At 35.0% G+C, this 21,521-nt stretch overlaps 2 protein-coding genes across 6 annotated transcripts; one reads left to right on the plus strand and one right to left on the minus strand.

The window, feature by feature from the left end:
- The first annotated feature begins 250 nt into the window (after positions 1–250).
- On the plus strand, positions 251–3,533 carry LOC105648186 (shikimate kinase 1, chloroplastic). Its single transcript, XM_012234497.4, has 10 exons — positions 251–358; positions 904–962; positions 1,041–1,095; positions 1,245–1,317; positions 1,432–1,519; positions 2,521–2,603; positions 2,679–2,808; positions 2,923–3,001; positions 3,131–3,195; positions 3,281–3,533. Exons 1-10 carry the CDS (start codon positions 301–303, stop codon positions 3,341–3,343), a joined length of 753 nt encoding a protein of 250 aa, XP_012089887.1. The 5' UTR covers positions 251–300; the 3' UTR covers positions 3,344–3,533.
- LOC105648187 (Protein kinase superfamily protein) lies at positions 3,447–21,399 on the minus strand. Of its 5 annotated transcripts, none has more exons than XM_012234499.4 (21): positions 20,892–21,395; positions 20,731–20,775; positions 20,530–20,568; positions 14,274–14,444; positions 13,959–14,111; positions 13,836–13,871; positions 12,690–12,733; positions 11,506–11,596; positions 11,080–11,121; positions 10,860–10,968; positions 10,131–10,245; positions 9,994–10,043; positions 9,790–9,868; positions 8,208–8,258; positions 7,933–8,074; positions 7,794–7,838; positions 5,916–6,020; positions 5,756–5,797; positions 4,936–5,118; positions 4,378–4,488; positions 3,447–3,839 (listed from the first exon to the last, which is right to left on the minus strand). In XM_012234499.4, exons 1-21 carry the CDS (start codon positions 21,243–21,245, stop codon positions 3,735–3,737), a joined length of 2,112 nt encoding a protein of 703 aa, XP_012089889.1. In that variant the 5' UTR covers positions 21,246–21,395; the 3' UTR covers positions 3,447–3,734. The 5 variants fall into 5 exon arrangements, 3 of the variants coding, with proteins under 3 accessions (XP_012089889.1, XP_020540595.1, XP_020540596.1); XM_020684936.3 differs by having other exon boundaries at positions 5,756–5,800; XM_020684937.3 differs by lacking the exons at positions 5,756–5,797; positions 5,916–6,020.
- Positions 21,400–21,521: the final 122 nt, after the last annotated feature.

Genomic DNA, 21,521 nt, shown 5'->3' on the forward strand with positions numbered 1-21,521 from the left:
TAAAATTAGAATAAAATAATTAATACTATCTTTATTACAAATAGGAAAAAAAAAAATTCAATAACATCACTGGATAACACTTGCCTATCTTAATTACAGTTTTCGTTAATTTTTTTTTTAATTAAGACTTCTCATTCCCTTTTTTGCCCAATTAGTTAAAGAAATTATATCACAATTAATGATAATGATTTTTTTTTTAAAAAAAAAACACAAATTATTTTGTTTTATAAATAAACGACTCAAAAATGGTTGGTTTCTCTCTTCTTGCTCTGGATTCTCATCTGTCTCTCTTCCTTTTTTATGATGTGCACTTCTCTTTCTAACTCCATCACCTCATCTTACGCCGCTTCCTCTTCCGGTACGATGCCGTTTCACGGTTGCTATCCCTTCCTCTCCGTTCATCATTTTGATGGACATGTATTGTTTTTTTTTTTTTTTTTTTTCTCCATAGCAGTAATAATGAAATTATCGTCTCAATTTAGCTATTGTTTGATTGCTAAGAAACCGATATGTAAAAGAAGAAATGAGGTTCTGTATAAACCTTATAAAAGTGTGTTTATCGTGAGATTCTGAAATTTAAGTTTCTGATTCTCACGATTTTCTCAGCAACCAAACACCACATGCATTGATCTTCCATTAACTTTAATTACATTCTTGCAGTGAAGCGAATTGTAAAAGTAGATTTTCCTTTTCTTTTTGTCAAGTAATCTTGTGCTACCTTTTTGCTTTTATGCTACTTGTTATTTTCTAACCCTTGACTTATTAGGCCATTAAATATTTTTTTCCAAAACAAAAATTCTTGCATAAAATTTTTTTTAACTCGTATATTTAAAATCCGAATTATTATAATAAATTTAAATGTATACTGGGTTCGTTTTTTAATATTATTTAATTATTTTTTAGCTCCTGTCCTGCAATCAGAGAAGTTGCATGCCTCGTCTGATGAAAATTGGCTGCTAAAGGTATCAAATTTGCACTTATTTGTTTAATTTTTTTTTTACCATTTATTTTATTTTATTTAATTTATATTCTTATTGCAGACAAAGGGGCAAGAAGTCGCCTTATGCTTAAATGGATGCAGTCTATTTCTTGTTGGTTTGTTCCTTCACTTTATGAGTAAATTTTTACCAGTAAATTGTCTTTTTTTTTTTTTTTTTTTTTTTTTTTTTTTACAATTTAACCTTTGTTTCTATATTCTTAATGTAAATCTTTGTGAGTAAAGTGTAAAAGAGTGTAAAATTCAGGAATGATGGGAGCTGGAAAAACAACGACGGGCAAGATTTTATCAGAAGCACTAGGTTATACTTTTGTGGACAGGTTAATTATTTATTTATTTATTTATTCATTTATTTATTGTTATTTTGATTTGAACCGTTCACAAATTACTATTACAAATTTTTATGACCATAGACAACATATTTTGGCATGCAGTGACAAATATGTAGAGCAAGCTACTGGTGGCATTAGTGTGGCCCATATATATGAGCAGTACGGCGAGAATTTCTTCAGAGATTTTGAGGTTTGTTCATAACATAAATGCTTTTTGTTGATAATCCTGTAAGTACATTATCGATTTAAGAGCACAGATATTAAAGGCGCAAAGAAACTGTTTGAGCCTAGACGCGCGCCTGCGTGATTGCAAATTTAAAAAGTAATTAAAAAATAGATAATAATTTCAAAATTGAAAAAAAAATTATCATTAATAATATAAAACATGTAGATGATATAATTGTCAAAATAATAAATTTTAATTTGGATTTGATTGTAAAAGTAGTATGAGTTTAGGATTTAATTGTGATTCTCCAATATGTTTTGACTGTGGTTGTACGTAACGTAGCATGTGGCACTTGTATCGTACGTGTAAAACATGCAATACAATCACAAAAGCTGAGGTGTAAGATGCACAAATATTATTGAAAAGTACATAAAAATTATGTCGCTTCTTTTTTTTTTTTTTTTTGTTCCCTGCCTAAGTTTTTGATGCTTGAAAGGCGTGCCTTTTTTGCGCCTTGTGCCCGTGCAAAAGCGCACCCTAAGTCCAAAAGCTCTTGGCCTCATGAATATCACCCATCCGTCAGTGTTTTTAAGTTTTTTGCTTTCGCTCCCTATTTAGGACCAACCGTCGATCTCAAAACAGCCGCCTCTAATCCTCCAGATCAAGAATTGGAATCGGTCTGAACTGAGCTGGTTCCAATCTGATTTCATCCTGTTTTCGGGACCACCTATAGTTTCAAATGTTGGAATTGAGATGGTTTTGAATCCTCTCAATGTAGAGATGATCATTTTATTTTTATCGACTGATATCCACCCAAATATGATTTGAACAAGACACGTAAAACATGCTCCATTTGAGAGCAACAATGGGTTCAAATATATAACTCAATCCGCCTCGTTAATATTTTTTATTTGAACCACCCAATCCAAATCTGAACCACCCCAAAGCAAGAGGGGTGGAGGGGTATATGAGAACCTACTAACATGAGCAGCATGTATATATTTGGTTGACTTGATACTGTACAGAGTGAGGCATTGCATAAGCTATGTTTAGTTCCTCAGCAAGTTGTTGCTACAGGTGGTGGTGCGGTTGTTCGGCCAGTAAACTGGTAAGCGTGATTCACTAATCTTATATATTCATCTCATTATCTAAATCACCTCCATAACTTAATTTTGCTTTTTAGGAAATATATGAGCCAAGGAATAACTGTATTCTTAGATGTACCGTTGGACACATTGGCAAAGAGAATTGCTGCATTAGGGACTGATTCTCGTCCTCTGCTTCATTTTGATTCTGGGGATTCTTACAAAAAGGTCCTTTTTTTTTCCTTCTTTTTTCAACATTTTTATCGCATTTTGTACCAAATTAACAATTTCTATGTACTAGGATTACTACCACTAACATTTCACTCTTCAACATCCTTGTAGGCTTTTATGGGACTTCTTGCTCTTTCGAAAAACCGATTTCAGGCCTATTCTGATGCGGATATAACTGTCTCCATTTCACGTATGTTGCGGTTGCTGATTTGATGAGCTGCATTTTCTCAATTTCTTTGTTGTACATATATCAGAAAGGGAACATTTTGTATCGGTCATATACTGAATTTTTTTTTTTTTTTTTCATTTTTATTTATAGATCTTGCGGACAATCTGGGCGCTCAGGATGTGTCTGATCTTGAACCAGCTACTATCGCACTTGAGGTCTCGCCTTTGCTTGATTTTGAACTTCACTTGCATTTAACAATTTCTGGACTGAATTTTCTATTCTTGCTTTGGATTTTTGCAGGTTCTTAAACAAATTCAGAACTATCTACGGGGCAACAAGAACTCCATCAAAAAACTTTCCTAAACTTCCAGATTTTTCTATGATTTGTTCTGCAAATTTTAAGTTACTTGGTAGACTTTTAATCTGCAAGTCTAGAAACAAGTCATAACCTTCAGCAACAAAAAAATTCAGAATATTTTAGGTTTGCTTTCGAAATTAAAATAAAATGCAATTCATGAAAATAAATAGAGTTTCCGTTTCTGTTTGAGGAGAATGGAACATTAAAAGATTTTTGCCTATATTCCAGAAATTTGTACAACCAAGTGCCCCCAGCTTCTATGATTCTCTTCCTCTACTCGTTCAACATAAACAGTTGCCAAGTGGTTTAATTCTGTTGTGTGTGTGTGTGTGTGTGTGTGTGTGTGTGTGTGTATTCACAACAAAGACACTTTCTTGTCTGGAAGCCAAATTGACATCACAGAAACATCCTCCTGATAGTCCTAGCAGTGGCACGGGAAATCAACCTTCCAGCAATATCAGCCGGCAACAGAAGCACCTGCTGTTGCAGCTGTGGTGGGAGCTGCCATATATTAGAAGATGTAATTAGTAAATTGACCATTTTTGGCGAAATTTTGGTCAATGAAAGCAAAATTTATTTAAAGGAATTTAAAATTGCAGAAGCATTAGAACTATCACAGTTACCCTAATTGCAAAAGTGCTTGAGGCATATTGTATATTGTGCTGACAATAGTGCAAATCAACTGCAAATGTGAGGATGGGTATCTTGTACATGTTATTTTGGACATGCATGGCAGGATCTTACTCCCAAATATGGAATTAGTCTATAAGACCCACGGGTCAAACACAATCAAATCACCATTGGGCCATTTGCTCAGTGGTCAATTATTTGGATCGTGGTGCAGTCGGGAATCTAAATCCTGGCAGCCTCTATCCCCTTTAATAATTTTCTTTGTATCAAGAAGAAAAAAAGAATGCAGTTTTCACAGAAGAATTTGTGTTCAGCTATGGGTCCATCATTGGTGATAGCTCACGGTGTGTGCATGTGCAGGCTATAATAATTATGCCAGAATGCATGTAGTAAACATACATGAGCTTACCTCAGGAATAACAGAAAGCACGGGCAGAATATCTTGAACTGATTCAAGTTGATAGAAATCAGATACTTCTTCCAAGAATATATTCGGATTCCTGTACGGCCCTTTAACCTCCTATATGAATGTGAATTCCAGCATAATCAGTTAGATAATAAGCAACATTAAAATTTAAAGATGGAATGAGATATTGTCACACTATAAATTTTGTCTTTAAAGCACTGGAAATAGAATTCTTCAACATGCATCTTAGGTTTCAGTTCAATATTATTTTTCAGTCAACTTTTCTTATTGAAGGGAGAAAGAATGACAGTTATCTTGTAAGGCAATTTACCTGTCATTATAAATTATTTTAAGTTCCAAAAAGATTCAATTATCTTTGCTAAATGTAATCATTCCCTGTCATGCAATAGCACCATGATCTAGAAATATATACATCTGTCTTTATGTAAGAGTTTCTTTGTCAACAAGCTTACTAAGAAGAATAATACTATCATTTAGATTTTGATTTATACAAGGCTATGTGCCTCAACGTCACAATGCCAATAAACAAAAAACACTCACCTCAATGGAACTGCCATTCTTTTGGGAACCTGACAACAGTAGCATAAGGCGACGCAAAGTCCTCAAGTTCATTATGTCTTCCTCAGTCATTGAAGACGAAGAAGAGGGAGCAGCAAAGGGTATGCTTATGGCTGCCGCGGAAGTTAAAAAATCAAGTGTAGCTAGCCCAAGTGCATCCAATCCCTGTACACATTTTAAAAAGCAGTTTGACACATCAAAGCCAACTACAACCAATTGACTAAAGTATGTGTGAATTGGCAATCTTTCATGCCAAAGGGTGCTTCGATCTAATGGAGAAAAAGAAAAAAAAGTAATAGACTTGGCAACTTCTCAAAATCTACAAGCAAACAGAATATAGCTGATCATTTTCAACCATATATATATTTGCCTTTTGAGGCTCTAGAAAAGCTTTTAAATAAAACACAAGAGAATAGACTAATTCATGTTGAATGCAGAATACCTTTCAAACTAAAAGTAACATATAAACCATCACAGTTCTACTTTAGAAACAAACAGTATTATACTTGAGAAAATGGCTCAACTAATTTAATCTTCTTTAATCTAAGATCAATTGCAACAAATTATAATTTTCAACATGCTCGTCTGAAGAAAAAAAGAAACGAAAATGATTAAATGGTCCAAATGATTACTGGAATGTACTCTGGAACATTTTTTTCATTAACAATTAGTTTAATTTTAGGCAAATTCAATCCTGAATGTGTCTCTAAGAAAGTTCATTCTTCTGAAAATCACCTAAATCTTTTTCAACAATGGAATAGTCCGTAGTTGATAAACATAGAGACGACACCTACAGAGTTACCTTAGCAACTTCTTGAAGAAGTATCTCCTTCACAAAGGAACCCTGCTAATATTTAAGAATAAAGATTGAAAAAGAAATTAGGATTACTCCTGTAAATGAGTCACAAAATAAGTTGAAACGAATACTATGAAATGAAAAAAGGTTAAAATAAAAGGAGAACCTTCTCAGTTAGGGTGAAGGAAAGTATTTCCTTGATAGCAACTCTGGAACCAGTGTCTTCGATTTGCCGTTTAACCAAGGCCCTTTCAGTGCGGGCACGAAAGGACTGCCAAATATTAGTGTATGGTTATGAATAAATTTATTTAGCAAAACTGAAATATCAGTATCATAAAATCGTCCTCTGATTTTTTTTATTTATTATTTTTTTTTTGGGTTTTTTTGTTTTGCATATTGTACAGCAGCCAGTCCATACAACGGCTAAGAGGTGACTGTCAGTTGCACCAGGTCAGCACCAGTTAGGTTGAAATTTTTTAACATTCAATCCTGATTCCACCCAGACCAAGCCCAGTCCAGCATAAATATAACGTGTGTTCCTTTTTTAAGGCAAAAATTGGCACATGGGCTGGGTGCGCGAACCTAGAGGTTTTAATCAACCAAGCCAGCCCAAGGGCTCGATTGGATCCTTTCAAGCAAGGACAAAAATCCTTGCCAGAGCCTACGTTCGTGTGGTCAGGGGCAATAGGCCAATCCCCACCCTAGTATCAGGTCTAATAAAAGCTACTAAAAAGAAGTTAAGGCAGGTTAGGAATGCATCAAACGTTATAATTATCTTTTTGTCAAGAAAAGAAAAAGATATTGTATTAGACCACCGGATGGAGACAAGCAGTAAAGTGCTCCAATCTCTTTGGAAAGTACTAAAAGGTATTCCTCTGAAACATAGTTGTCAATGGCGCAAGGTGCACTAAGGCACAAAGGAGTCCTGGAGCCTTAGGGGCAAGAAGCAAGGCGAAGGCGCAAAAATAAAGAAAAATTTGGAAAAAATATAAAATAATTCCAAAATTGAGCAAAAAATTCATATTAATAATATAAAACATATAGAATCTTAAATCAAACTATTTAATACTTGGAATATCTAAATATAATTGAAAGTAAACGCATAAAAAGATGTTAAGAATTATAACCATAGCTTTATATAAATCATAATTTCAGCAGCCCTAAACTAAAAGTAATAGCCATTAGCCTAAATTTCAGCAGCACAAATCAGCAAAAAAAATCGATGGCATAACAGCTTATAATTGAACCATTAGACTTGAAAGAGAAGGGAGTAGAAGCCAACTGTTGAATCAAATCGATAGAGAGAGAGAGAGAGAGAGAGAGAGAGGGAAATTGAGAAAAAAATTTAAAGAATAGTTGACAGACATATCTTCCTAGTCAATCGCTGAATTTGAGGAGAAGATTTCTTTGTGAAGGCTTTAATAGATTTAAATCATCTAATTGGGGGCTTTCTTTGATTGTCGATGAACTAGTGTAGAGGAGCTTGAAGTAGAGTGGAGCTCCATTTTTCCTTCTGCAGATCTACCAATATCTTCTATTTCTTTAAGTTTTTTATTTTTAATTTTTTTATTAATAGAAGTCTATATAAACACAGCTGGACTGCATATATTAAAAAGAAAAACCCTAAAGTCTGTTGGTGGCATAAAATAACAAAAAGCGCGCTTTTTTTGTGCCTTGCGCTTGCACCTAGGCCAGGGCTTTTTTCCAGAGGCGCACGCCTCCGTAAGGTCGTCCTACTTTCTGCTCTTGAGGCTCCAGGACCTGTGCCTTGAGTCGGACGCGCCTAATCACAGCTATGCTCTGAAAGCCCTGAAGCCCTTGCGATATAAAAATCCAAAAAACTCTAGCTTTTTCTGATGTAATGCTAAAATATTATACGGAATGCAACAAAGTGCTACAATCATAGGGAACCTTGTAAAGACAGAGACAGAAACACGCTTTAGCAACAAATCAGTGGCCTTATAATTTGATCATTATAACAATCAAGATGAAAAAAAGTTAACAGGCAGAAACAAAAAGTTCAAGAGAAAAACATAAAGCTCACCTCTGAAAGTAGAGATTCCAGACGATCAATTCTGAAAACTCCATCCTGAGAAGGGAATGGGGATAAGGATGTGCTTTAGTACAGAAAACAGAATAATGCTTTCATATCTGACAATATTAGAAAAGTTCTGCAGATTTGCCTTGTAAAGCAGAGCTTGTAATGAAGATTTCAGTTTAGGTGAGCTATCAGTTAGTACTTTCCTAGCTATCCATGGGTATGTACTCCCCAAAACTTTGTAATTTGGGTCAAAACTGACAGCAATGCCTTCAAGGACTGCAAGACTAAGATAAAGGAAAAAGAGTGTAATTTAGGCAATACTGGTAATTCTATGATATGAGGAATACATAGAGAATTGAGAACCAACAATAACTCTAATCAAACAATAGTATCCACATAATGCAGCAGTATGACTACCTGCGGATGACAAGAGAAAAATATGAAGGTATTTGAAATTTGAACTTGTACCTGCAAATAAATAACATTATATCAATACCTCATTTCAAAAACACATCAATAGTTTAACTAACTGCCACTAAGATTTTCAATCTTTTGTCCAGCCTAAGCCTCAGCTTCCATCACATCATTTCTGAGACCTATATATATTGTACAGAACTTATTCATACAGATGAGTAAAACATGCAAGATATTCAAATATTTCTCAAATACGATATTCCAGACAGTCTTGATAATGTGATTGCCAAAGAATAATATAGGTAACTGCAGCATTTCACGAACAACTGCAGGGATTAAGCACACAAGTCCTTGAACAACAGTTCCAGATATCTATCTGAAATAGGATATTGATACAAAATTTTGTAATCATAAATGAAAATAGAGGCCTCCAAGGCAGAATTCGCCACATAATGTAATATATTCTAGCTTAGTTATTAAAGGCACGCCTCAGGAGCGCCTTACTTAAGGCTCAAGGGCTTGCGCCTCAACTGCCCTGAGGCGGTCGACTTCACTCAGGCTATCGCCTTTGGGTAGAGGCATGCGCCTTTTTTGCGCCTAAGGCTCAAGAAAGGCGCGTCTTTCTATTTTTTGTTGTCCATAACAAGTCACCTAGGGTTTTTTTTCAATATAAAGCAACATCAGCTCACAAAATAAATAAATAAATATAAAAGAAATAAAATGCAACAAAAACCAGTGATGTGCTTTGTGATCCAACCTCCACTCCATCTAGTACTCATCTCTTGCAATCTAGTCTTTAGCCTCATTCCATCCAAATATAACTCTTTCAATTTTTCTTCCTATATTTGCTTTCCATTTCTTTTCTTTTTTTCAGTCTTTTGATTACACTCTTTTCTGTCTTAACTTTAATATCTTAAAATATAACTTGTCATGTTGCCATTTTTTTCGTATTTATGTGTGTTTCTTTCCATGTTTTCTACTTTTTCTTTTTTTTTTTTGATTGATATCTTAAAATATACTTTTCAGATTTATGTATTTTATTCTTTTTTTTTTTTTTTTTTGCGCCTCACTTCACTCAGGCGCGCACCTTCACCTGGGAGGCTAGCGCCTAGGCTCCAGCAGCCCTTTGTGCCTTAGTGCGCCTTGCGCCTTTAATTACTATGTATTCTAGGCAAGTTAAAATCAACAGATACAAGCTTCATATGTAATTAAACTTCACCTTTCAGAATTTAGTTCTGTATTCCAGAAACTAATAGGCGGAACATATGCCGCCATCTTATAATGATAAAGCTCTTAGAAGTGCATAACTCTGATGATGTGTAGTTTTTCCTTTGGGCCCCCCCCCCCCCCCCCCAAATCTAGTTGAAAAACAATTTATTTAGGTTTCACAGATAACTGCATTGAAACCTTTATTCAACAACTTGATATTCTATTCAAAAATTTTATCCTCTATGAAACAGTATATGCCTGTAAGAATATATACCAAGAAGATAGATTACTCATGTGTGTTCTCTTGGTATCATGGCATATTATACACCAAAAGTACATATCTTGTCAATGTAACGATGAAACAAGAATACTTTACATTGTAGTTCCCAAGTTTCCCAAAAGGTCTCCAAAACTAATATTGCGGACTCCTTTTTCAACAGCATTTTGGAAGACACCTATCGATAAGCAGATAATATTAGAAACACTTCATATAACTCGAAGAATATGAGTTCAAGGGCAACCTAATCCAAGAGATGCAACAACTCAGATTATAGCCTCACTTGTACAAAAAAGAAAAAACCTGTTAAAGCAATTGTAACAGCCTCCTTGTCTGCAATTGGGGGAAGAAGCCTGTAGAGCAGAAACTAATTTAGGCTTATGACACCAATGACAATGATTTCTTCAGCAAGTGGCTTAGAACTGAGATAATAAGCATACCCAAGAGTAATAAAGTCCTTGGACAATGCATCAAAATCACGATTTACAAGATGGAGACAAGCTTCAATGAATCCATCACGGAATTCTTGTTTAAATTCACCCATCATTCCAAAATCTGGCAGTGAAATTCATTAAAAGTTAATTCTGCATGGCAAGTTCCTTCCATTATTACATGACAGTTAACTTTGCAGTACCAATTGATGCAGGCAAAAGTATATGGACACAGAAACCTCACCAATGATGCAATTCAAATTTATGTTATGTTTGTTTCCCCTTTCTCTATTTCAGCTTCCACTCTATATATAAACACTAACTGAAGCCTTAAAACTGAATTACAAAATTAAAAGAAATGGCTACAAAAGACTACCCAAATTTCATGCTTTGCTGGTCATTTACCCTTATTATGGGGACTAAATATATGGTTGATATATTCAAAATCTCAGGCCTTTTCTCCATATTATATCAAATACAAACACAATATGCTAAATACATGCACTGTATAAGGTTATACCACAATTTACATTCAACAACCTCTATAAGGTAGGCTGCAGGGAGCATCAACAGAAATAGAGAAATAAAATGTAAGGTTACCACCACAATATTTCAAGGCAGAGTTGGAGAGCCTGCCACACCAAAATTTACTCTTATCCAAGATGAGATTATAGGAACAGTTAAGGCATAAGCAAATAAAAATTTTAATGCTATGTTTTCAAAATCAGGGAAAAATACCTAAATAAGCTAGTTTCCCATCTTTTGTACGAAGAAGATTTCCAGGGTGTGGATCCGCATGATAGAATCCATACTCCAAAAGTTGATTAAATGAGCAGTAAACTCCCACCTAGTCAGCTCCAGAAAAGAGCAATCTAACTCAGCCACAGGCCAAAGCAAAACAATTGCAGTTTCTTTAATTATTATTATGGAGTGAAATGCACTTCATTTCAAAACATACCTCAATCAAGTAAAGATCCTTCACTTCAGTCAACTTTTCTCCCTAAAAAATTACAGATAGATAACTAAATAAATAAAGTCAAGTGAAAAATTCTGTGCACACATATAGAAATATACAAGTACTGAAGGACGGTCTTCAGAGAAAAAATACTTTACTGGTAACCCTGATTTTTCAGAAAATCAAATGTTGCCAACAATTTTATTATGTTACCATTTGATCCATATTTTGAAATATTATCTGTACCATCAAATATAAAATGAAAAGGGAAATGGGAAAATCATGGTGACTGGGTGTTTTCTTAACAAAAGTGTAGCAGTATTTGTGTAAAACTACTCATTACATTGAGCTTAAATTAGCAAGCTGAGGAAGCTGCATGGACAAGCACATGGACAAGTACACAAAAAATAACAATTAGGGGACGAGTACCTCAATCCATTCCATTACAAGGACCTTACGAGTTGTGAGGTCCATGTACATTTCTGGAACCAAAACGTCTTTTATATCACCGTAGAGCTTCCTGTTTAAGAATTTAGCATAATGTTAACTAGTATTAAAACCAAGAAGCATACTAGGATATACATGCATGTGTGAGTGTTTTTATGTGAAATATAGGAGCATAAATAAAATCAGAATAGTTCGCCTTCACATTACTCTAGGGAACTTTACAGCATATGAGAAAGGAACTTCTTTTTCAAGCATTACAAGAATTCATTACTAGTCATTGTAGATTCAAAAATTAAATACAAAACAAAAATGAGCACGGAAAGTTATATTAGTTCTAGTTGTAGAGCATAATCTGCTAATAAAGCAAAGGATCTGCATAATAGCAGTGTAACTCATGCTAAAAATAATCCAGGTTGATTTATGAATAATTATTCCACCTAAATATGTAATGTTTAGAATAATTCATCATGAAAAACTTCATTCCAATCAGTTATTAAGAGGGGAAAATACTAAAAAAATAACAAGTTATCAAGGTCCCTTTATTCACGACAATAACAATAATAATAACAGTAATAATAATAATAATAATAATAATAATAACAACAACAACAACAATATTCCCATCACAAGTTCTTGTTAGAGTGTTATGCGAACACCATAGCCACAGATGAAATCAAAGTATGAAGGCAAATTACTTCTTATTAGTTTTTATATGCTACCCCTCTGATCAAGCTATCCTTTTTCAAAACATTACATGACTTGTTTTCAGCCAAAAAAAGATCAACAGCTCACAGATGAAATTCTTCACAAAATGTGTCTACATAGGATTTTTTTTTAAAAAAAAAAAAAAGATCCCTAAACAAAATTCAGTTTCAACTTAAAATTTATTAGCTAAGTAATACCGACAATTGTAAAAGCTTGACCCATTTTTCCATGCATCCCAATCACCAGTCAAAACCAATGGTTCGGCACCTCATTAGAGGCAAAAGCGTTTCATACCATGATATGATACATATCAACAACCTCTTCCTTTCACCAAATCCAAGAATACTTTATAGAGAAGTCCACTAGGTGGCAGAAAAAAAAAATCAATAATAATGCTAAAGGGCAGAAAACTTCAGTTGTGAACATTGGACGTCAAGATTTATTAGAAATCATGCTATTACCTAAATTTGACTCCATTATTTGCTTCTTTCATATAGTCCATCTCCTGCATTCAATGTGATTTACCTGTATTCAATATGAAGCTCTAAGAATATACCTCAAATTAGGCAAAAAGGAACATGTAGATAATGGGAGTTCAACTAAAAGTAGAAAAATGCATAATATTATCAACAATTTGAAGGGCCAAGCAAATGAAATTGTGACAACTAACAATAGAAAATCCTATCAAAAATATAAAACTCTTAAGGAAGAAAAACAGATTATAATTCAGAAAGAAAAAGGCTAATAGACTATCATTTATGATGCTAACAAAAAATGCAAGACTAGAGTGTATGTTCATTCACATTCAATTGAATCCCTGTTAGTAGCATTTATATTTGGTTGTTTTGAGAATTTAGCCTTTCACAATCAAATATCATGCTATCCACTTATTATAGTATCTTGTCAAAGTTGAAATTTCTTCATAAGGCACTCACAAGTTCCACATTACATGCACATAACACAATTACTCCACAATTTTTCATGCAAAATATTTAAAAGACCATAGGCAAATGCACAGCTAAAACCCATCTACATTGATTATGAAAAACGATACAGCTAACATGATTGCGATGCATCCACACACATGCATGCGCTACATATGTACATGAGCTTATAGATTCATAACCATATAAATAAGGACATGCATATACCAGATAGTTTTCAATTTGCCAAATGCATTGTGACTTAACAAATCAATGCCCAATGCTTCACAAGCACATCAAACACTAAAAAGTATAATTCAACATGGATGTTTATGCACCCTTAACCTGTCAGCCTGAATAAAAATTCCTCCAGGCGTAAGACAACAGAATATGGCCATTACTTGAAAGAATAAGGATTAATATATGCTGTCATTGTCATCAAGGGGAAATATATGAAAGAGAAAATTACTTGATTAGCAGTAGTAATAATTTGAATTAGATTAAACAATGCATGCATCTTTTCTTAATGAGAATATGAATTTAAAAATTCCTTAGCAAATAAAGCGTATGCAACCATGTGTAATTCAACACATATAATTGATGCAATGAAAAGAAACAAGGGCATCATTGTTTGAAATATAAATGAACTCAAAAGTAAAACTTGTCCCATGGGATAAAATCTACCCGAAAAAGACTAGATGCCCATTCATCAACGAGTGCCTGCAAATTGAAACCCATGTTTTTTAGTCTAGACCAGCGGAAGTGGTAGAGAAGAGACCCATATTTCAACTTTTTAAGTGTGATTACCTGGAGATCAGTGTTAAACTTTCCTACTCTCTTTATCACTCCAGCCATAAAACGCAAGATTAGTATATCTAAGGCAATAGCAGCCTGAACTCCTGGCCTCTGCACTTTAACAGCAACAACCTGTCCGCTACGTTGAAGCCTTGCTTGATAGACCTATATGTGTGTGTATTCATGTGCACGTGCACACCATATGCATGAGAGAGAGTAGTAGTCATTCAAACATTTTCATGCAGATGACAATATATATACACATAATAAGCAAAAATACACAATGATCCTTGCATCACAAAAAAAAGTACATAAATAAGCAAAAACCTGCCCAAGGGATGCTGCAGCAACAGGCTCTGGTGAAATCTCTGAGAAAAGCTGGTCTATTGGCAACCCAAATTCCTGTTCTATCGTATTTAAAGCAATTTCAGAGGAGAATGGAGTTATTCGATCTTGCAAGAGCGAAAGTTCATCAAGGTATGATGGTGGTATCAAATCCTACAAACAAAATACACCCACATAAGCCTACTGGCAACATACGTTGTTTTTTTTCCTATACTGAAAGTAAATGTTCTCTTGTAAAAGTATGATCTCTAAACCATATCATAAATAAGTAAATTGCTGGAATATGCCCAGAAGTAAGCATGCGCCTTTTCTATTTTTGTTATGTAAGTGATAATTACAGAAGAACTTAAGAGCTCAAACAAAAGATGTGAGTTTAGGTATAAATACAGCTATTACCAGGGTAATCTCACTTTAAATAAAAGTGGACTTATATGTTCTTATATGATTTATTTCCTTTATTGTAAATTTCCTATATAGTTGTAGGCTTATGTGTATATATACAGCTAGATGTAAATCACAAATATACAAGAAATAGAAAAAAGAATTTTCTCCCCATATTCTCTGAAAAACAACATGGTATCAGAGCTGGCTAACTTTGTTTCAGCTCAAACACAATAGAGAGAGAAACCCCAGGCAAGGGCTAAGCATTTGGGCAACCAAGGAGAGGGAGGTGACCTACACCGCCCATTGGAGGGGGAAGAGGACCTGCCGATCAGCCTTTCCCCAGAGGTTGGTCACTGTCCATCTAAGTGTGTGACCTCACGCGTCGCCGCAAGCTTCCGCCGCTTCTTCCACCCGCCAGCGCGTGGCACTGTTTCTGGCCAAATTTCCAACGCCGACTTGTTCCGGCAGCTTCGCCTCAGTGTTGCAACGCTTCCTAGCCCATTCTCTCAGCCTGGTTCTTTCAAATACAAGGTCACTCCTTTTTTTGGGTCCTTTTTTGGGTTTTCAAACCTGATTCACTACATTTTTGGGTTATATACAATGGGTGATGGTATTAAAATCACTAATGCATGTTGGAAATTGCATGGACGACTGACCAGGGGTCGTGGTAGTAAAAGGATGGGTCATGGTGGTAAAAAGATTGGTTCAATCAGTCCTATTGCATACCTACCTGGAGCATCTTCTATTGGAAATTTCTCTATTGAAGAGGTACAATTACTACGACTGTTTTTGTCAAAGCTTGACTCTTTATCCACCACAGCCACTCCTCTTTTTCACAATAGGATGGACGAATGCTTTCTATCGAGTGCCCCTTTCTTTCTCGATTTGGACTTCACAAGGCTTAGAAACTGGGTGAGGTTCCATTAGTTGAAAGATGCCCATTTTGTCTAAGTGATCCTTGCTTTCTAGCTTTGTCTCGATCTTTATCTTAGTCCTCCAGTTGATTTCATTTAATAGCGTACTTGTCCAGGCTTTACCTACTCACTGCCTTCCTTCCCATCTCTTTGGGTGTCCAGCTCTTTTCACTATGCTATGACCAGATCCTTCCAAGGCCCCGGCTAAGGTAAGGCGGCTAAGTGAAGTCCTATTCCCGAAATGCAATCTGGTATGGCCCTTTTTACTAATTCCGTTGAGGATTCAGAGGTTATAGATTCAAGAGCAAACAAACATATGTCAAGCTCTTTTAATAAATTTTAACCTATTCATCTTGTTCTGGCAAAGAAACTGTATCTATTCATCTTGTTCAGGCAAAGAAACTATTCGCATTACAAATGGTTCTTTGGCATCTATTTCTGGCACAGGTTCTATTAAGTGTACATCCACCATTGATTTAACTTATGTCCTTCATATTCCTAGTTTTCCTGTAAACCTTTTATATGTTAATGCCATTACGAAAGTTCTCAACTGCAAAGTTGAATTTTTTTTTTTTTTCCTACTCATTGTGTTTTGCAGGATCTGAGAACATAGAAAACAATTGACTTTGGTAGACTGCGAGATGGCCTGTATCTTCTCGAAAAAGGTTGCAGTCCTCTAGCTCATTGTATTCCTTGAGCCCTATTAGGAAATCATGGTAATGCTATTCAAGAAATACTTATATGGCAAAGGCGATTAGGACATCCTTCTTTTTTTGTTCTAAGGAAATTATATCCTAGTCTTTTTGAGCATTCTCAGTTAGAGTCTTTAAGTTGTGATGCTTGTGAACTTGCTAAACATACATAGTGTTCTTATATTTCCCATAATAATAAAAGTTCAGTCCCTTTCATGACTATTCATTTGGATGTATGGGTTACTACTTCTACTATTTCCTTATCTGGTTATAAATGGTTTATCACCTTCACTGATTGTTGCACTAGATTAACTGGGTTTTACTTGCTGAAAGCAAAACGTGAAGTGTTTTCTTGCTTTAAATCTTTGCATAACATGATTAGTACACAATTTGATGCGAAGGTGAAAATTTTTAAGAACTGATAATGGAACAAAGTAAATGGATAGCATGTTTCAGGCATATTTAGACTCAAATGGAATCACAGATCAAACTAGTTGTGTGAATACTAGTGCTCAAAATGGGGTATCTAAAAAGGCAATTATTAGAGGTAGCTAGATCTCTTTTATTCACCATGAATGTTCCCAAGACTTACTAGGGAGATGCAGTGTTTTCTGCAACTTATCTCATTAATAGGGTGCCTGTTTGAAAGTCATATAGTAGCCTTATGGGGTAATACCTCATATACTGTTCCTCCAACCCCATATACTGTTCCTCTAAAAATATTTGGTTGTGTTTGTTTTGTTCATCACAGGCATGGAAGCAAGTTAGAACCTAGAGCTTTGAAATGTGTATTTGTTGGTTATTCTGCCACTCAAAAGGGTTATAAGTGTTATCATCCCCCAACCAAAAAACATACTTTGTGAGTATGAATATGATCTTTAGAGAGTTTGAGCCTTATTTCTCACCAGCTCCTCTTCAGGGGGAGATTAGGATAGAAGAGGAAGCTCCTTTAGCTCCTATGTCCATATCTATTCTTGAACAATTTGTGAAACTAAACACTAGTAATGAACATGAGCCAAAAAAAGGGTAGACTTGATAGGCCAGATTTAAAGAGGTACAGTCAAAGAGATAAGGTTAATGCCATCATGCATGATACACAAAGTCAACCATCATCTCTGCAATCAGCTCCTGAAAAACCATCAAGTGAGTCTTCTACAACTCCTGGTTCTAATTTTGATGTGATTCCTTTTGTTAATATTCCTGACTTTGAACTTGTAGTTGATGATGTTGATCTTCGCATTGCTCTCAGAAAAGGGGTTAGAACTTGCACCAAACAACCTATATCCCAATGTGTTTCCTATGATTCTTTATCTCCTTCCTATAGAGCCTTTGTATTGTCTGTTTTTTCTGCTTCTATTCCACAGAATTGTCAGGAAGCATATCAAGATCCAAAATGGAAAGCAGCAATAGTGGAGGAGATGAAAGCTTTGGTAAAAAAATGAAACTTGGGAACTTGTTACCCCTTCATTAGAGAGAAAACAATAGCATGCAAATGGATATTCACAATAAAACAAAGGGAGATGGGACAGTTGAAAGATATATAGCCAGATTGGTGGCAAAGAGATTTACTCAGACTTATAGGGTGGACTATCAGGAGACTTTTGCTCCAAATGCAAAGATGAACACTATCAGAGTCATGTTATCCCGTGCAACCAACCTGCATTGGAGCCTACATCAATTTGATGCAAAAAAATGATTGTTTGCATGGTGATCTAAAAGAAGAGTGTACATGGGTATTCCTCCAGGCTTTGATGATGAAAAAACCAAAAGTAAGATTTACAGATTGAAGAAAGCATTGTAGGGGCTGGAGCAGTCACCTTGAGCATGGTTTAATAGATTCAATAAGGCCATGCTTTTCTTTGGCTATTCTCAAAGTAATGTTGATCATGCCTTGTTCATCAGACACTATAATGGTAAAACCACTATATTAATTGTCTATGTTGATGACACGGTTGTGACTGGAGATGATGAGGAGGAGATTGCTCGCTTAAAGAAGTTGTTGGCTTAGGAGTTTGAGATTAAGGGCTTAGAAAGTTTGAGATACTTTTTGGGTATAGAAGTTGCTAGATCAGATAAAGGGATCTTTTTCTCTCAAAGGAAATATATCCTAGATCTCTTGAAAGAAACTCGCATGTTGGGTTGTAAACCAACTGATTCTCCCATTGAATTAATCACAAGTTGCAAGCAAGAGTGGGAGAATCGAATGACTTGGGTCTATATCAGAGATTGGTTGGCAAATTGATTTATCTCTCACATACTAGACCTAATATAGCATATGTTGCAAGTTTAGTTAATCAATATATGCATGATCCTCTTAGTTCTCATCTTGAAGTTGTCTTCCCATTTTAAGATATCTAAAGTCTACTCTTGGAAGAGGTGTACTTTTATCCAAGCACGATCACCTCAAAACTGAAGCCTTTACTGATGTTGACAGATTGGATCTCTAGATGATAGGAGATCAACTTCTGGTTATTGTACCTTTGTTGGAAGAAACCTAGTTACTTGGAGAAGGAAAAAGCAGATTGTAGTAGCACGTTCGAGTGTAGAAGCAGAATATAGAGCTATGGCTCAAGGGATTTACGAACTGTTATGGCTAAGGAAGACAATGGAAGAATTGCGAATGCCGAAAGGAGAAGGTTCGACTTTGTTCTATGACTACAAGGCTGCCATTACTATTGCTCAAAATCCTGCTCAACATTTTCAGACAAAGCATATAGAGATTGATAGACATTTCATCAAAGAAAAAATTCATCCGGGATGTTTTGAAGTTTACTCATATGACTTCAGATAATCAGATTGCAGATGTTATTACTTAAGGGCTTAATAGCAAACAATTTCATAATTTAGTTTGCATGTTGGGCATTTGCAATATCTATGCACCAACTTGAGGGTAAGTGTTGATTTATATGTTCTTATATGATTTATTTCCTTTATTATAAATTTTCTATATAGTTGTAGGCTATGTGTATGTATACACCTAGATGTAAATCACAAATATATAAGAAATAAAAATTTAAAAAAAAAAAAAAAAAAAAATTCTTCTCATGTTCTCTGAAAATCAACAAAAAGCTTCAGCTGTATGTTGACCAATGTCACTTTCATCGCTTACCATGGCCTCAGCATTTACCTTCCTTTCTATTGGCACTTACGGGCTTATCTATAAGCTGAACCTAGGCATGACCTAAAGTACAAAGGAGATTTTGGGCATGATGGAGCAATTTATTGTAGTAGCTCTCCAAATTTTAGGGCCTAAACTGACCTTTGTAAAGTGCATTACATTTAGCTACAATGGTGGAGTTCGACCATAGACACGATACAGTCCCTTCGAAAAAATAAGGTGAGTAATACTCAGCTCTCCAAATTTTAGGGCCTAAACTGACCTTTGTAAAGTGCATTACATTTAGCTACAATGGTGGAGTTCGACCATAGACACGATACAGTCCCTTCGAAAAAATAAGGTGAGTAATACTCAGCTCAAGGCTTAAAAATGGGTTGGGAAACATAGCAATAACTTCTCAAATGAACACAACAGGAGAAAGAGAGAGAGAGAGAGAGGGAGTAATTCTATTATTCATATCAAAAATCATTATCCAATCCAATTAAAATATTCAATGATTTGAATTGGCATGTTATTTGAAATGTAATAGAATCATGTACAAATAACAAATTAATTACTTGAGATTCAAATTTAACTCCAACTCGAGTTTATTGATTCACATGATTGAAAAAATGAATAAGTTAGACAACTTTTTCCTTTTTTTTTTTTTTTTTTTTTTTTTGTTTTGCTCTTTTCTTGTTATTTCCACTCTCATCTCAGATTTTCCAGTACTCAATTATTTCCATTTTTATCTGTCTCTCTTTCTCTTCTTATGCTTCTTTTTCTCCCCATAAGAAAAATGGGATCACTAAAGAATATAATATGACTGGTAGTCAAGCTCTACTAGTTAGGCAGCAAGAAACTTCCTTTGAAGTAGCACCATTTGTCCTTTTCCAAAAGTCAAAGGAAGGATAATGCATGATACCAAAGCTTTTCAACATCTGGTAAACTTTAAACACCAATAACAAAGTCTTTTCACCATGAATAAAACTGAGCTAAATGTAGATTCACAGTTCACACCAATAACAAAGGCTTTCAAGAAGTAAATCTTACTAAAGAATCAATATAATGTCAACAAAATCAAACAGAAAACTCACTCTATCAGAAAGGATACTATAGTTACAAAGTAAATGGGAGATATGACAACTTACAGCCCGAGATGAAACAGCCTGAGCAATTTTGATATAGGCCTGAAAAAATAAATAATGAATACAGATTAAAAGAACACCCTGATTAACATTCTATCTAAATATTATTTTCTTTTCTTTTTCTTGACAAATCCTGAAATAAAACTAAAGGCCCTAACAGCACAAAAATTCCTACAAAATTTTAAAATATATATATTATCATACAGGACCAAGTTCCAGCAATATTTTTCGAAGCTCTGCAGCTCTAATCTGCAATCATCCAAGAAGAAATATTATGACAATTATAATTTCCTTCATAAAGCAGAAAAATTTTAAGAATAAAAAGAAAATACAAAGATAACTGAAGACTCCTTTTGCTCTCAAACCTTGAACATTTGATCAGATTTCTCTGCAAGGCTATCAATGTAACGAGCCCCAAACCAACGGCCAAAAGTGGTAGCAATCTGAAACAATCTGCGAAACAAAATCAACGGTTTCCTCCTAAAAACCGCAGCTATCTTTTCAATATCATAATCGATTAAAGAGTTGGCTTCTCTGTCGCTGAGGTCAAATATGTAACCAGATTTCTTAGTAAACGCATCGACATCTTTGCCGCGGCGGTTAATAGCTCGCAGTGGCTTACGAAATGACCTGTACGGTTGTCGTTTTGCCTTCATGGTTGAGAGAGAGTTCGGATTGGCGGGAAAGGAGTGTATCGGAGGCGGAGAAAGGAGTAACATTGAAACTGGAATTTCTGTGCGCCGAGAGTGTTAGAGACGATATGAATTAACGAAGTGCGTCGGTTGAGCATGTAAGTAAGTTCAGGCCTAGGACGGAGTTCTGTTAGTGTTCACCAACTCGTGGAGGGAGAGGATTGCGTAATGTCTCAAAGGAACGGCCTTTTTTGTGATCCATAATTAACCATCTATTTTGGATTTTTGATATATTTTTTAAGAAAAAAATAATCTAATTACCTAAATTTTGATTTAATTAATATTTAAGGACTTTTAGTTTCA

Source organism: Jatropha curcas, chromosome 9 (assembly GCF_041381405.1).
Source record: "Jatropha curcas cultivar XTBG-Jc1 chromosome 9, XTBG_Jcur_1.0, whole genome shotgun sequence".
NCBI lineage: Eukaryota > Viridiplantae > Streptophyta > Magnoliopsida > Malpighiales > Euphorbiaceae > Jatropha > Jatropha curcas.

Coding starts and splice junctions, on each gene's coding strand:
- LOC105648187 (XM_020684936.3), bottom strand. CDS start 21,245: ATGTTACTCCTTTCTCCGCCTCCGATACACTCCTTTCCCGCCAATCCG. Junction 14,445..20,529: donor AGGCTGTTTCATCTCGGGCT/GTAAGTTGTCAT, acceptor TTTTGTTTGTAG/GATTTGATACCACCATCATA. Junction 7,839..7,932: donor TACAAGCTCTGCTTTACAAG/GCAAATCTGCAG, acceptor TTCCCTTCTCAG/GATGGAGTTTTCAGAATTGA.
- LOC105648186 (XM_012234497.4), top strand. CDS start 301: ATGATGTGCACTTCTCTTTCTAACTCCATCACCTCATCTTACGCCGCT. Junction 1,096..1,244: donor ATGCAGTCTATTTCTTGTTG/GTTTGTTCCTTC, acceptor TGTAAAATTCAG/GAATGATGGGAGCTGGAAAA. Junction 3,196..3,280: donor CAGCTACTATCGCACTTGAG/GTCTCGCCTTTG, acceptor GGATTTTTGCAG/GTTCTTAAACAAATTCAGAA.